At 46.1% G+C, this 17,336-nt stretch overlaps 1 protein-coding gene across 2 annotated transcripts in view; it reads right to left on the bottom strand.

Moving 5' to 3' along the window:
* The window catches only part of LOC119179258 (fatty acid synthase), an 80,372-nt gene that overhangs the window by 43,691 nt on the left and 19,345 nt on the right, over window positions 1–17,336 (bottom strand). For both annotated transcript variants that reach the window (XM_037430328.2, XM_075869060.1), the window contains exons 3-9: window positions 14,730–15,056; window positions 12,549–12,749; window positions 9,321–9,443; window positions 8,287–8,520; window positions 4,263–4,564; window positions 2,113–2,505; window positions 1,464–1,653 (exon numbers count right to left, since the gene is read on the bottom strand). In XM_037430328.2, the coding sequence (XP_037286225.2) occupies window positions 1,464–1,653; window positions 2,113–2,505; window positions 4,263–4,564; window positions 8,287–8,520; window positions 9,321–9,443; window positions 12,549–12,749; window positions 14,730–15,056 (1,770 nt within the window). The remainder of the gene's footprint in view (window positions 1–1,463; window positions 1,654–2,112; window positions 2,506–4,262; window positions 4,565–8,286; window positions 8,521–9,320; window positions 9,444–12,548; window positions 12,750–14,729; window positions 15,057–17,336) is intronic.

Here is a 17,336-nt window from a genome sequence, read left to right on the forward strand (position 1 = left end):
CCTTTCTTCCGTGTTGGTGTGGACCTCCTCGGACCGTTCCCTGAATCAAACTCTGGAAACAAGTGGGTCGTTGTGGCTATAGACCATGCGACCAGGTTTGCCATCACCAGAGTGCTCCCCACCAGCACTGCTACTGACTTTGGCGACTTTTTGCTCCACGATGTAATTCTACATCATGGCACTCCTCGGCAGTGGCTCACCGATCGTGGACGCGCATTTTTCTTACGCGTACTCGACGACCTTTTGTGCTCTTCCTCAACACAACACAAACTGACCACTCCCTACCATCCTCAAACAAATGGCTTTACCGAACGCCGAAAATGGCACCCTCACGGACATGCTCTCGATGTATGTCTCATCTGACCACCATGACTGGGATCTAGCGCTACCTGACGTGACGTTCGCCTATAATTCAACTCGTCATAATACAGCAGGTTATTCACCTTTTTATATGCTCTATGGCCGTAATCCGACCTTACCACTGGACACCCTACTACCGACTGCTACGCCTCCGCCGAGCGAATACGCACGCGATGCTATCGCTCGTGCCCACCACGCACGTCAGATTGCCCGCTCTAGGCTGTTAGCTTCACAAGCAACCCAGAAGGCTCTTTACGACAGCAAGCATGTAGACGTTGGCTTCTCACCTGGTTCTCTAGTTCTTCTCTGGTACCCAGTTCGTCATGTCGGATTGTCAGAGAAGTTGCTATCTCCGTACAATGGAACTTACCGTATCATACGACGGGTAACAGATGTTACCTATGAGGTCATTCCAGTCTCCGGGACTAACCTGTCTGCAAACACACCCAGTGACGTAGTCCACGTCAGTAGGTTGAAACCATACCGCCCTCCTCCTGAACAACTCGTATAAAGTGCACCGAGTCGGTGCTTTTACAACAACCGGGGCGTAATGCTATGTAGCTATCGCATGAAGGGTGAACCATTCTGTGGACAGAAGACGACGAAGAGGACTGGTTTGCTCGCTCTGTGTGCTGCGCTCCAATTTTATTTTATCGGTGTAAATACACTGTCAAATCGTCATATATATATATATATATATATATATATAGGTGGTCGAAATTTCCGGCCGGAGCCCTCCACTACGCCGTCTCTCAAAATCATATGGTGGTTTTGGGATGTTAAACCCCACATATCAACCAATATATATATATATATATATATATATATATATATATATATATATATATATATATATATATATATATATATATATTGTTTTTTTTCAAGTTACATCATACCTACTACCCTACAGTCGTAGAGAACTACTTATGTCCCCTATGCTTTGCCTGGCCTGCTCCTGAAGCTCCGGCCAGTCAACGGTGGTCAGAACGGGCAGTCCACTAAATGGCCAGTGCGAGAGTAGCTGCTCTGCCAACGCGATCATTTCTTGCGGAAGGATCTGGCCGGCATAATCCTCCGTAAATGCGGACACCCATTCTTACCGACTGCAGCCATGGCTCCTTTTGGAAGGTTAGTCACATCAGTGCATCGACCCCGCCAGTAGGCACACAGCATGGCCTGCTCGGCGGTGAGTCCCTCATCAGCGTAAGCACTGGAGATTTCACCAAGCGAGTGACCCACGATACCATCTGGCCGAAGACCGATAGCACGAATGACGTCGACGAGCGCTACCTGCAAAAGCAATATATAACACTGCATCAGAAACATAAGTAATATACGCCCCATGGTTCACGTACCGAGAGCTTAATGTGCCGGCAACCATGTTGTCACTTAGAGCATCAAGATTAAGATGCTGCGGTATCTTGGTTAGCCATGGTGGACTACAACAGCATGGGTAACAAAAATGACTAAACAGAAAAATGAGCTCTGAAGAAGAATGCCTGCGCTAACGTCTCTTGTCTATTTTCATGTTTCTGTGCAGTCCTTGTTTACTCCTTTGCACGTCACCTTGGGATATATTATCATGATGTCCTTTACCAGTGGAAAATGCCAGGCGGTACCACCTCAAGTTAAATCATACCACTGGACGACCGAGGTTCCTAGAGAACTACGATATTCGCGTTGCATTCCCAATGTCACATTTCTCGCGATCTTCCGACCGCAGTACAGGGCAGGAGAGAAGGAACGTACCTGAATCGCCACAATGGAAACCAGGACACTTGCCACGGTCTCCTGGCCTCGCGGTTTCTCGCTGGTCACCAGGTCAATGAGGTCGAGGCCGAAATTCTTGGCCAGAAGGTCGTGCGATGCACGAATGGAGTGGGCGAACACGTCGAACTCCATCATCTGCCTCGCCATGCCGTTCCACTGGCAGCCCATGCCGGAGAAAACGAACCACAGCGGCCTCTTGGCTGGGGTAACCTCTCCGACAACCTTGGTAACGGGTTTACCAGAGCCGTCAACAGGAACCATGGCGTATCCGCGGTGTGGAAACAGTTTTAGGCCAGGCTGACCAACCCGGTTCAAGAGGGCATAGGCGGAGTCAGGGTAGGGTCCTTCGACTTCCAGCCTGTCCAGAGTTTTCTGTCGCAGCAAAGTACGTTTAGAACGTTATGTTTGATATAACGAAATAGGTTTCAATGTTTTGAATTCGATGGATTACTTACTGTACTGTAGGCACTTCGAGCATCCATCTATCTATCTATCTATCTATCTATCTATCTATCTATCTATCTATCTATCTATCTATCTATCTATCTATCTATCTATCTATCTATCTATCTATCTATCTATCTATCTATCTATCTATCTATCTATCTATCTATCTATCTATCTATCTATCTATCTATCTATCTATCTATCTATCTATCTATCTATCTATCTATCTATCTATCTATCTATCTATCTATCTATCTAAAATCTATCTATCTATCCACTTACGTCTCAGTGCTCTCATGAGCCCCTTAACTTGGAGTAAACCAAAATTATTGTGGAAGAGTAGAATTGTTTCACGAATAAACGACTTACTGGTCATGATATGCATAAGTCAAAATCCCGGGGGCAGTTATGGGCCACCGGTATGCGGTGCCACAGGTGTACGTGCCACAGGTGTATGTTTATTACGTACCCAAGAACGGCGAGAACATACAAAGGTAATTTAACGCTTGAAGCGGACATCGGCAGCGTTGACTGGACGAATGCAAAGAATAAATGTCACTGTCCCAGCAGAAATAGAACCATAGCATTTTGCGTGACCATAAAGTATTCTACCACTGAGCCACGCCAGGTCTGGGAACTACCTTTCAAATACACCCTAATGTTCGGGAAACGCCGATTGTGGTGGCAGTGCTGCCTTTCCAGTTTTATAAACATGATTTGTGCACTCCTACGACACAGCTGTCACGTCGGGTTATCATCAATTGTAGTCATTTGTCATCCGCTCAAGTTTATTTGCGTGGCAGCGTGCAGGGCAACAATCCTCGCGAGCAGCAGCGCTTTATATCAGTTCTCCGCTTCTGGTGTTGCTAATATCCACCTTGCCGTTGGCGTCGTTACGCAACCGTAAACAACTGGTGACACAAAACATATGCGGCTGTTCAACGTATGTATGTGTGTGCATTTGTACACCATCTTTAGCGCAATTTCGCAACGTTCTGCTCAGTAAAAAAATTACAACACAGTCAGCTTGCATGCGCATATGCTTCGCATAACATCGATTCCCAAGGTACGTTTTGTCTGCCGAATTTTTCGCTATAACTTTATTTTGAACGCACTTGCTGTGGTCTGACAGCTGAGACGAGAACAAGCACTTTCGTGGACAACAGATGGAGGGTTCACTTTTCATGCATTAGCCTGTTTTTGGTGTTTATCTAAGAAGAATTACTTGTCCTTGCTACTTCGGAAAACGCTTTTCTAAGGCACTCGTTGGTTGAAAATGTTAGATATTACTTTATAACAATAATGTTTTGGAGCACATTTGAGTATTATGTTATCAATGATTCCGGCTGGCTAGCTTATTCTGATCCCAAGCACTCGCCGTCCCTGCCCACGTTGCAGATACTATTTTCGCCACTTACACTTAGTCGCCGAGAGGGAGTGTGAATAGAATTCACGTACACGCGTTATGGTAGACATTCGCCGCCTCAAAGCAGGCAGGATGCCTTGTCTGAACGTTGAATTTAGTGGCAAGAACTCTTCAAGAATTCCTGATGATGAACGAGAAAGAATTTCGTCACTGGAATCCATCGTTTTTGGTGTTCTGGCACGCTTATTCGTCATACAGCAGTGCTACGCACGCGGGGACATCCTGAACCCTCAACTAAAGCAAAAAAAAGACATACCTTGAGCGACTCGTTGGTTCTTCCAGCCATGAGAACAAGCCGAGGAAGACCGGGCTTTTCGCGAGCCATGGTGTCCACGTGCGGTCCCGGGTTTGCTTCGAAAATGGCGTGAACGTTGGCACCGCCGAATCCAAACGCGTCGATGCCCACTGGGCCTCCATCGAAGGGAGTCGCAACGGCGACCACCTCGATGCTTCCGTCGTGAAGACATGGTATCGTCGGGTTGGGTTCCGTGAAGTGCAGGTTGGGTGGGATCATGCCCGTTTCCATGAGAATGATGACCTTCGAAATTGTGGCGATTGCTGCGAACATAACCGAAATCGGGAAACACGAACAGGCCTGGCATCATTCGCGAAAAAAAAATGGCATGTCCCTTGTACCGTGAGAATCGACGATATGCGAAGCCCGAATTAGGGAGGTAATATGTCGCTTTAAAATGAGCACAACAATTTGAGCTGGATGTATATTATGCTGTACATGACTTCCATGACATGATTATTATGCTTGGACGTGTCATTTACATTCGTCCTCTGTTCACGTCACGTGATAACAAATTTCGTATATGTGGAGCTAATGAAACAGCCAAGGGCACTCTATGAGCGTAGCATGTAGTCATGTTTTTACATGACACGCATATCATGATTATCATGTTGGGACGTGCCATTTACCTTCATCGTCTATTCACGTTCCGTTATACCAAATTTTGTATATATGAATCTAGCGACACGACCAAGAGTGCACCATGAGCGTGGCGTGTAGTCATGACTAGCCATTACATGAAAAACATGAAATGCATGTTATGATTTCTACGTTAGGGTCTGTCACTTATGTTCGCTATGCAGTCATGTCACATCATACAAGTTTAGCAAAACGTCATGGGAAGCAAACCACCGCAGGAGTAGCAAGACCATGAGATGTAAACCATGACATTCTTAAAATCCAAGTGATGATTTCATTGTTATGACAAGTCAATTATGTTTGTCATACAGTCATGTTATGCCATACCGATTTCGGTATTGATAGGATTATTGAGACGGCCAGGAGAGCTAAAAGTCGTACGTGGCTAGATAGATAGATAGATAGATAGATAGATAGATAGATAGATAGATAGATAGATAGATAGATAGATAGATAGATAGATAGATAGATAGATAGATAGATAGATAGATAGATAGATAGATACGCTCAAGATCGCTGTTCGCTAAGAAATGCTTCGCATTTAAAATTGTTGGTAAGACTGAGGGAGACATGAATGTCTTGTGACCATCTACATGTTCCCAAGCCTCACAATATTACTGATGACAAGCAAACGCATTGACCTCCTAATAAGGATATTCCATCCGATTCCATTCCTCCGAAACAACCCTACTCAAAGCTGAGCCAGTGATCTTTTTTTCCCGCAGGACGCACAAGCTGTTATCTTACCGTTTGTCTGCTCCCTCCTCCTTAACCTTACTAGGGTAAAAGAACATGCGTTAAGGAGGATTGGGGGGGGGGGGCGGGGTGGTCCTTACATCATTTGTCACGTTAGCGAGGAACTAATCATGTTTACTACCATAGATGCTACGTGCCAGTACTGCTCTGTTCCATTGTGATGCACTTGCATACTATCATATATGGACACGTCAAGTAAAGCTCACACCTACGAATACAAGCTGGCCTTCGCTACAATGACGCGACCAGCTTGACCGCTGCGTACATGACATGAAACTTTACGAGACACAATTTCACTCCATAAATAGCGTTGGTCTTACGACAGAAGCCTCATTCACAAGTACACAAAAAAATGTTATGCTTGGGGGCGAGTACACATCACAATAAAAAAAAAAACATACGTGAGCGTTTGTGGCTACAAATGTAAGCATGAATTTGGTATATGAACACGAAAGTGTTAGTACGGCAAATTGGGTGCACCAAGATTTCATTGACGAATTACGTCATAGATATGACGTTGCTATGAAAGAACAGTAATGAATAACAAGGGAAAAATGTCACAGCTTTGCGGCAAAGGCGGAGCACTGAACGCGATAGCGACAAATTGGAAGGTCACGCGCAGAATGGCAAGCAGATCCAAACGTGCCTTGCGTTTCTCACGCACAAATGACACACGAAACGTACTCACAGATACGGATCAACCCGAATAAGTGTTACTTCGCTGTGTACGAAAAGCACGCCCTTTTCGCAAACGGAGGCTGTGCAACGATTGCAGCGACCTTCGTGCGCCGGGTAACTACAACAGAATCGTTCCGGCGAAGCCCCCCAGGCTAGTCAAGATATACCATCCTCCCCACTGCAAGACAAGGGCGCGCGATCGAGCGTACACCTCCTTATTCCCTACATGGGCCAAACGACGCGTGAGAAATGAGAGCCGCCACGCGCTCACGGCGCCATCTTACTGATAATGCTAAAAACACCATAGCCCCCTCCCCCCCCCCCCACCCCACGAGACGCCTTCCAACAGCGGTAAGTGGCATATATAAATTGCTTGCTGTTTGAACGTTGAAGGAGGTACCGCTCTGTGGCTCAGTGATTAACGCCTCGCCTTCACGACGCGGAGGTCCCACGTTCTATTCCGCGCGCAAGGTTCTTTTTCCCTAGATTTTCTTCCTTGTGTTTTCATATATAGAGGGTGTCCCAGGTAACTTTAGCCAGAGTTTAAAAATATGCCAGCACACAGAATTACGACGCGACCAAATGAATGTTGCTTGCCGTTGCCTGGAGTTTGACGATTTTTTGTATTTTAAAATATTGTTTAATCAGATCTCCTTAATGAACTAACTTTTGAAGAAACGAAGATGGATAAAAAGTTTCAATTAGAAAGTTGTAGATCGTTTTGCAAAACGTTGGATTAGACAGTTTTGAACTTCATATCTATTAGCTATTAGTGTTTTTCTGCTAATTACAAATGCCCGTGAAATACAAAAAATACCACATGACAAACCTGCTCGTGCGCAAGTGCGCACAATGATTCTAGTGCTCCCTAACATTCCGCGTACTTGTTTCCCTCCGGTTCTTTTGCATGAAACCTTATTGTTCTTTGAATTTCAACACAATTATACAAGGATGTCATAATGTCACCAGCTGACGAAGTCACTGGAAAATACTGACGCATCGCCGTGATGGTTCAGGCAATCGGCATTTACTAAACAACACCCACCGGCAACGAGTGAGTGCGTTGGTCCACTTACCTTCAAGAAACTGCGGAATATTTTACCTGCCGTGCCGATTAACACGGCCCACGCAGATGCTCATTACTTAGATTCATTACATTAAATTAGATTACATTAGATTACATTAGATTATCATTAGATTCTCATTACTGCTAGGTAATTGCGGCAGCAGATGCTGCCGCAATTACCTAGCAGTAAATGAGAATGGCTGATATGCGTTTTGCACTTCGTTATAAAGCCAGCAGTGTAGAAAACGCGACAATTGCGAATGTCACTGGCATTACAAAACCACTTCGCATTCACAATCAGATTTCTTCTGGTTCCGAATTCAAGCCAGACTTGCACGAAGAGTGCATGCAACAACATTCATTTTATCGTTCATTTTGCCATTCGCTACAACCAAAATGGCGTATACTCGGGAGCAAGCAAGCTGCCGCCTTCGACAAAACACCGCGCTTTTCACAGCGAAATCTAGGAAACACAGCATTTTCAGCACCAGAAATCCGCATGTGGTCCTCCTTGCCACCGCCGACTCTGTCAGCGTTGCCCAGCTTCGCAGCTCTGCCTGGTGTAAACTTTTTGCGCATTGCAATGAAAGAGAATCGAAGGAAGAAACAAACAGGCAAAACGAGGTAGTTAGTCTTGTCCCGTTTATTGCTTTCTTCATCGATTATTTCATTGCAGCACGCTTAAAGCTTGCAAAATGTACAACCAACTGGCCCCTATCCTGGCTCTTCAAGCAGCTTTACCTGGATACCGTTTCAAGGGCGAATTTAGCGCTCTATAGGGTGAGTATTATAAGAAAGCCCAAGTTATAAGAAAGCAGAGCAACGCGTCAAGAAGGGTCGGCTTACAGGATGCGGCTTCGGCGTGTCCCACGCAGCTCTTTACTGCCCCGACTTTGAGCGGTTTCTTGCGTTCGGGCACGCAGAAGAACCTGCTGAGCGCCGCCATCTCCTGGGGGTCGCCCACCGTTGTTCCGGTGCCGTGCGCCTCGACGTAGGTGACCGTTAGCGGGTCCACGTTGGCCTCGGAGTACACTTCCCGAAGCAGTTGCTCCTGCTTCTTGCTCGAAGGGACGGTGATTCCTGCGACATTCGCAACTGTCCGTTATGCAAGGCGTTCGCGTTGTCCCTATATGAGCAATGCTATACGACGTTACATCTGAATCGGCGTAACCTCGGCTGCGATGTTACAGACCCTGCTCACTTCACTCGCGAAATAACAGAACCGTGAAGATGTGGGCTTGCTAGATGAGTCACGTTTTTTTTTACGCTGTGCTAACGTGTTTGCGGTCACGTGATGGGCAAAAGCTCGATGGTTGAAGATGTGCGAGGAGCGCTGTGGTTCGGGACATATTCGTGTATGCAGGGTCCTCCACTACAAAGGCCCAAGTTAAACTGTAGACGCCTCTCTTCGATGCAGAAAAAGAAAACAAAAAATGGGGCAATGACATTCTGTCCCCAACAGCCTGCCCTTGGTCCCCCAGTTTCCCGGGGGTAAAAGCCGTATGCAAACGATGCTTTGCCACTCAACATCCCAAATACTCGGTTGCCATTATCATGAAAATTTTGCATAGTCAAAACTCCTCATTTGAAACAATGGCGGTACAGATCCGAATGATTAAAGGGGCACAGTTGGCGGCACCCTCTTTCGATGATAGGAAGGGAAAGGGGGCTTAGTTACCCCATCTGTACGCAAGCCCGCGAGTCTGTGTTCAGAAAACGGTACATTTCTTCTCCCAATGATGTATTACAAAGTCGGACGCCCTATAGCCTATGCGAGTCAATGAATGGTGTGCGTACAACTCCACAAAGCGGGCACGCTTATGCTAAGGACGTATTTAGTGTAGCTCCCCCTCTTCAGCTCCTGGTGGAGGCAACCTTACCTTCAACCTTGTAGCCGTCTGAGTTGGCCTTGGCGTTGATCAACTTGGCGTAGATCCGGCGTGCTTGTGAAACCGGCTGAAGAAACATCGCCCCGATGGTCTCACTTCGCACGTAGCCATCCGCTGCGAAAAAAAAAAAATAAGATAGTTCGCACAATAACTTTGTACAGTAACTTAGATATGTTGAGAATCTAATCGAGAAATATTCATGGGAAAGTGCTCAGTAATTCTTGCTGCCATGCTTTCTGCTCAAGCAGTGTTAGATAATCTAGTACTATAACGCCGATATGTGGGCCAGTTATTGGTTCTACCCAACATTATTATTATTATTATTATTATTATTATTATTATTATTATTATTATTAGTAGTAGTAGTAGTATTATTCTAGTGCTATTATTATTCTGTGTCTTAAGTAGCTATGTTCTGCGCTATGTTTCTTTGTAAAGTTCAATCATATGTTTTTTTGCTTTTTTCTATTTTAAACATTATATCGAGGTTGATGTCCTTTGTCGCTGCGTAACCGCTTGCGCAAGTATGTAGGTATGTCACACAATTGGTCCCTCTACTAGCCAGTTAGGTCATGGGACCAAACAAGTGTTTGCGAAGTTTTTTGTTACATGGATGTGAAAGTTACAAAAAAAAAGTTACAATGAGGACTCCTGAAATTGCAAATAGGACAATTAAAATGGCATGCGGCAGCCGTTCAGGGTAATATCGAAGCTTGATCTTGAAGATGATAAAAAAATGAAATATCGGCGTCGCATGTGGCAACGCTTCGACCATAAGACTTCGTCATCTACGCAAAAGACAAAGTGGACGTTCGAACCAGTCGAGTACATCGAGTAAAAGACAAATATGCTTGTCGGGACGTTGGCTCTATTGACACCCATGTTCCGGAACCTTCAAGCGTAGCTCGTCATGAGTCGCAGACTGATGGGTGGTGGTATCTCCCACTGGCACTACCTTGCAGGTCAAAGCGTAAGACATGTCACGCTCTACTGCGAGGGACGAACGGGTGCCGCTTCAAAGAGTTTCGCCCCTAAAAATAAATATAGGCGTCGCATGTGGCAACGCTTCAACAAGAAGACTTCGTCATCCACGCAAAAGACAAAGTAGACGATTGGACTAGTCGAGTACATCGAGTAAAAGACAAATGTGCTTGTAGGGACGTTGGCTCTATTGACACCCATGTTCCGGAACCTTCAAGCGTAGCTCGTCATGAGTCGCAGACTGATGGGTGGTGGTATCTCCCACTGGCACTACCTTGCAGGTCAAAGCGTAAGACATGTCACGCTCTACTGCGAGGGACGAACGGGTGCCGCTTCAAAGAGTTTCGCCCCTAAAAATAAATATAGGCGTCGCATGTGGCAACGCTTCAACAAGAAGACTTCGTCATCCACGCAAAAGACAAAGTAGACGATTGGACTAGTCGAGTACATCGAGTAAAAGACAAATGTGCTTGTAGGGACGTTGGCTCTATTGACACCCATGTTCCGGAACCTTCAAGCGTAGCTCGTCATGAGTCGCAGACTGATGGGTGGTGGTATCTCCCACTGGCACTACCTTGCAGGTCAAAGCGTAAGACATGTCACGCACTACTGCGAGGGACGAACGGGTGCCGCTTCAAAGAGTTTCGCCCCTAAAAATAAATATAGGCGTCGCATGTGGCAACGCTTCGACAAGAAGACTTCGTCATCCACGCAAAAGACAAAGTAGACGATTGGACCAGTCGAGTACATCGAGTAAAAGACAAATGTGCTTGTAGGGACGTTGGCTCTAGCGACACCCATGTTCCGGAACCTTCAAGCGTAGCTCGTCATGAGTCGCAGACTGATGGGTGGTGGTTGTACGCGAAGGACTCGGAGCTGGAACGTCCAATAAGGCTGGCCTCGTGTTCCGGCGCCGGCGCCAGAACGTGAGTCATCAGGCACAAAGCCAACTATGCAGGCACAGTTGGCTTTGAAAAGAAGGAAGGAAAATAGAACGGCAGAAGTGTGTTTCGTTGGGCTAGTTGGTTAAAGATGGTAAAAAGGTCAAAACAGCGCAAACTAGAAAAGACAAACGAAGAAAGACTCTCATATGGGAAGCTTCGCTTGCCCCCCCCCCCCCCCTTTACCGCTAAGCTAAAGGAAGCCGTTGAATTAATATACTACTCTAGAGGAAAAGCTCCCCTTAGCGCCCATGCACGAGTGCCGCCATGAGTGCGATTCTCAGCTTTCGGTAGGTCTTACTCGCAATCGCCAGCACATGCTTAAATCAGCCCTGGTATTTTTATATGCTTCGTGGCTCTCTGTTTCATCGCATTCGGAGACTTTCTCGTAAAGTCGACTTGCTCGCTCATGGCAACAAAAAACATGGGCGACGGGACACCATGATTCACCCGGCGCGTGAGCAAGCCGGCGCAATCGGCCGCACCAAAACGCCCTCGCTTTTAAATGCTGATATGGTATTCATGAGATACAATAGACAATCATGTGAAGGAAAGGACTTTCCTTGACCTTACAATTACTTCATATACCATCTATTATACTTTCCCTGACTTGGTTGTCTGTTAAAACTCATCATTATTGTGTCGAACAAAAAAAACGAACCTTCAAGTGTACACTTCTTCGCTTCAAATATTGATATAGTACGATGATAGTAGCGCCATCTCAATGATAGTTGCGTCTTTTCTTTTCCTCAATATATTTCTTTCTCTCTCTCACACACACACACACACACACACACACACACACACCCTGAATTTACTGTAGTTTCTGTTGCTGTTGTTACTCGCCACTAAACTTTTAATGGAGCACGCCTCGCGGGTTGATCAGCACGCCACGCGGGAGAACGTGCTTTCATCGCGCATCTGCAGAATCCCCAACGCATTCACGTGTTTTCCCGTAAGGGGGAGAGGTGACAGTCCCTTACACAGCCGCTTACGCAGGTCTGAACGCGATAGCGCGTGCCAGCGCGTCTGCCTAGGATACAACGCATTGGTTCCCCGACGCCGTCACATGATTGCTGAGAGAGTGTAAGGTGGAGAGGCCACAGCGTCTACCCAGCCCCTCACACGGCCGGAAAGCGGTAGCGCGTGAGCACGTTCTGGAAGTGCTTGGGCCAGCTGTTGCACATGCGCTGTAAGGGTGGTCACGCCGCACACCAGATTGAACTCCGCCATAACCTGCTTCGCATGTAAATGAAGTTCAACGGGTAAAGCATCGGGAAGTCAGCGAGAAGCTTACCATTAGCATTGAAGGTCTTGCACTTTCCGTCCACTGACAGCATGCCGAAGCGGAACTCGCACAGCGTTGACAACGGATTGACCATGATGTTTGAACCCCCCACGATGGCGGCCTCGCATTCACCAGAGCGAAGGGAGTGCAGGGCAAGGCTCAGTGCTTGCATGGTCGAGGCGGATGCCGAGTCAACTGTGAGGCTTGGTCCTGTTTCGGAGAGAGATAGAAAAAATGTTTAATAAATATCCAATTTTGTTAAAAGTAGCCAATCTAACAAAGGCTTGATAAACAACCAGTCTTGGTTTATAAGTTGTCGTTATTATTGTGATCGAGAAAGAAAAAAGAATCACAGCATGTTTATGGAGTGAATGATGATGACGAGTGGGGCGAAGCGTCATCAGAGAGTTTATCGGCAAACCGTGAGTCGTCTGTCTGTCTGTCTGTCTGTCTGTCTGTCTGTCTGTCTGTCTGTCTGTCTGTCTGTCTGTCTGTCTGTCTGTCTGTCTGTCTGTCTGTCTGTCTGTCTGTCTGTCTGTCTGTCTGTCCGTCCGTCCGTCCTTATGTCCATCCGTACGTCCGTTCTTCTGTCATCTGCCTGTCTGCCTCCTTGGAACGAATGGACGCACGGACGGACACTTCACCCCACTCATCATACACTCCGTAGATATTCTGTGAATACCACCGATGCCATCTAGTTATACTCTTTCCAAGGACATATACACACAACGCCATCTATAGAACAACTCATAAATTTCAGGCTGCTACATGCTACTACTACTACTACTACTGCTACTACTACTACTACTACTACTACTACTACTACTACTACTACTACTACTACTATTACAAAGGAGGGAACGACCCATGGCGTAAGGAGCTTTGCCCCTAAAACAATGCCTTAAATTTCCACTTCTTTCCTTCAGTCTAATTATAAAGTGACTGTTTGTCTACCATATAAGTCCAAATGTTGGGTGATGATTACGATATATACAGAGAATACTACGACACACACACGCGCGCACACACACACGCACACACACGCACATGCACAAACTTACAGACATACACACGCACACGTCGATTACATTCTTTACAAAGTTGCATTTAGGCTCGTGGTCCGCAAGAAAGTCCGCAACGCACGTGTGTGGCTTCGCCATGGGCCCATCTTATGTCGCAGTTCAAAACACGAGTCCTGTTGAAAGCATCAAGCTGCCTTCAGAGACTGTCTCTCTGATACGTAGCACCTGCACTGACACCAAACATGTGCCAGGTCTTGTGGGACGTTACGTTGAACATCCAGTGGTAAGTCAGGCAGTTTCATCATGTCCGCAAAGTAGTTGGTATCGGCGAAGTTTAATGCTATGTGGCACAGACATGTTTCGGCGTGGAAAGTTGGCTCAAGTAATCAATAAAACAGAAACCCTATGAACATAAGAGGCGCGTTGCAGTGGCAAAGGAAATACAAACAAGGAATCTTCTGCTCATGAACAGATATGGAGCGCCACTTGTCACTTTAGCCCATGTAGATATCTACCCCGCATGCGCAGATAATTTTCTATTTCGCCGCCTCGATGAACGCCTCAGTGAACAGGACGATCAGGTAATGCAGAAACGCAGCTGCAAGTTAACATCAATGGTCTTCTAACTGCATCGCGAATTTCAGTCAAGTCACCGTTATCGGAAAGCGCGTGGACAGCGCACGCAGCATATCACCGAGGCAATTGCAACTTTCAAGCATGGTGATTCATTCATCCGTGCATCCTTCTCAAGCAACCTGACAAATGGCTTGTGTGTAAGATTATGGCCTCGCCAAAAGCATGAAACCTCTTGCCGCTTATTCTTTTTGGTTCGATTATTCTGCACCTGTTCTTACTTTCTTCCGTCATGACTGCCTACGTATTTCTGGTTCGCGCAATGAATCCTCTGGTTGAACTCGGCGCCTACGTCATAGTTGCCGCAGTGGCCTAATGGTGATGGTGCTTCACTTCCCAACCGAAGATTCGCGGGGTCGAATCTCGGCCGTGGCGGTCGCATTTCGACGAAAGCGATATGCTAGAAGCATGTCACTCAAATGCACGTTAAACATTCGGCACCGCTCCAGTATGGCGTCCCTCGTAAACGAGGGACCTGATTTTGGGGCATGGAACCCGTACAATGTTTACAGTATTACTTTATGGTGTCACATACCGCTAAAGTCGAGGCAGTACGAGACCCGGTTTGAGAACATGTGCAGCGCCGATCCGGTCACGATGTAGCCGTCGATCGTCGCCGAGTCGGTGGCAAACATGGTGAGCGTCTCGGACAGTCCGCAGCCGACGAAGACGCCAATCTTGCGACCTCGCAACGTCGCAGGATCGTAGCCGGCGTCCACGATGGCTTCGTACGAGGTCTCCAACAGGTAACGAAGCTGAGGGTCCATGAGCTGCGCTTGCTTGGGCGGCACTCCGAAGAAGCTCGCGTCGAACCGTGACAAGTCCTTGATGGTTCCCTTTCTCTCGGGTATCCCGAGAAATCCTGCAGGAGACCAATTCAATGCGTTATGAGGAAGTCACAATTGTGCCGCCAGGTGAAGCAATGAATGCGGTAGCAACAAATGGGAACGTCATGCGGCGAAAGGAGCTCGCTCTTTTTGCATGCAGAGCTGCTGCAGTGAGCCAAGTGATCTTTTATTTTTGCAGTCTATGGCTTCGCCGTAAATTCTGGCATGAAACGACAAAACGCATGTAAAGCACTGAGTGATATGAATTGAGCGAAGGGACCTCTTTGCAATCTACTGCTTCACCGCGAATTCTGCGATGAAACAATAACACGCACGCGAAGCACTGAGCCACTACATTGAGCCAAGTGACCTTTTTGTAATTTATGGCTTCACCGCAAACTCTGCGATGACACAGCAACACGCATGTGAATCACAGAGCCAAACGCATTGAGCCAAGTGACTTTTTTGCTATCTGTGGCTTCACCGAAAATTTTGCGATGAAACAAGAACATGCATGCGTAGCACTGAGCCATATGCATTGAGCTTGCACTCTATGGCTTCACCGCGTACTCAACGATGAAACAACACGCATGTGAAGCACTGAACCATACGCATTGAGCCAAGTGACCTTTTTCCCTCTGTGGCTTCACCGCAAATTCTGCGATGAAACAAGGACACGCATGCTAAGCACTGAGCCATATGCGCTTAGCCAAGTGAACTTTTTCCCTCTATGGCTTCACCGCAAATTCTGCGATGAAACAAGGACACGCATGCTAAGCACTGAGCCATATGCATTGAGCCAAGTGACCTTCTTGCAATCTATGGTTTCACCACAAATTCCGCAATGAAGGAACAACACGTATAGGAAGCAGTGAGTCATCTGTTGAACATACCTCAAGAGATATGTGTGAGAACATGGATGACGATACTCAGTAGGTAGAAGTACAGAGCCGGAGGTGCTCAACCCAACAGCAATGATTAATGAGCGGGATTAAAGTGTTCGTCACGCATTTTAGAACATTGCGCCATCTCGCGTGTGATAGTGAACATGCCGCTGCAAACATTCAAATGAGGCTTTTTTGCAACGCTAGATACGCCTTTCCCATTGAAAACTTTTTGCCAAGATATTGCTTAAAATCCTTTTGATGAATATTACCTAATTAGGCAATAAAGCATAGCACAAAATATTGACTTACTCTATCTAGGATAGTCTGAGATATGCATGCGGTTGCGTCGTCATAGAGTGCGTCGGTATATTGTTCAACACTGGCTGTAGGGAGATAGGACATGCTGCACATAGCAGGATTCATTACGGTGGGGAATGAGGCAACGATCGGTGAGTCAAGTTACCTAATTGAAACCAAGGTGCAGCTTGAAAATAAATGCTATGGCAAAAAAAAAAAAACAAACCGCCAGGCGTGACCTGTAGGCGCAGCACAGTCACAGCGAAAGCTAGAAGAGCGGCCTTTCAGAGCCTTTTCAAAACACTCATTGGGTAACTACTGCAAGGACGCTTGCTTGGTACCCACAAGGCATAAATAATAAACTTTTGGGTATTAGGCCGGCATTAATAATGATGATGATAATGGCCTAAATTAATGGCTCACACCCACTCTGGGATATAGGTCAAGAAACGATTATTTAGATAGTACATCACATATTACTTTTAAATCTAATGAACTTTAAGAAGGTTAGAAGAAATCAAATTTACTACTTTAGAGATTTGCATTCAAAACAGCCTTGATTCAATTGAGAATCTTCGTACAGCAGAACAGATATCCCGGTGACAATGACCTATTGGGGAGGCTCCAAAGGAGAGAACATTAGAAATAATGAAATCCATTCTAATTCGAGTAAAAGCACTTTAAGAATGTTTTGCCTCAGTGACTTCAAGCGAGTATACGATGAAAAATAATCCTCGATTGTTTCATCTTTGTTACAGAATGAGCAAAGAGAGGAAGAAGCCTACCAGCTCTATGCATATAGTAATTTAGTTCTTCTTCTCCTCCTCATCTCATGGTTCTTACCCAATGCAGGGGATTGGCTGAGTGCTAGGTAATTTTTTTTGGTTTCTTCGCAATACTACTCGTATATGCTAGGAATAGGTTACACAACAAATAATTACTGAATAATAATATTTAAAATTTTTAAAGAATGAAGAATTTAGCCCTATATTCTTTTAGTCTGACTGATAAATTCCTCTATGGCGTAAAAACATCCCTGTGGCTGTAGCCCAGAGTAAAGGCTCCGAATGATAGAACAACCGATACGAATATTTCCAGGCCCAAGTTTCAAAGAGGTGATGAATCTTCTTT

This window comes from Rhipicephalus microplus, chromosome 7 (genome assembly GCF_043290135.1).
Source record: "Rhipicephalus microplus isolate Deutch F79 chromosome 7, USDA_Rmic, whole genome shotgun sequence".
Taxonomy (NCBI): Eukaryota; Metazoa; Arthropoda; class Arachnida; order Ixodida; family Ixodidae; genus Rhipicephalus; species Rhipicephalus microplus.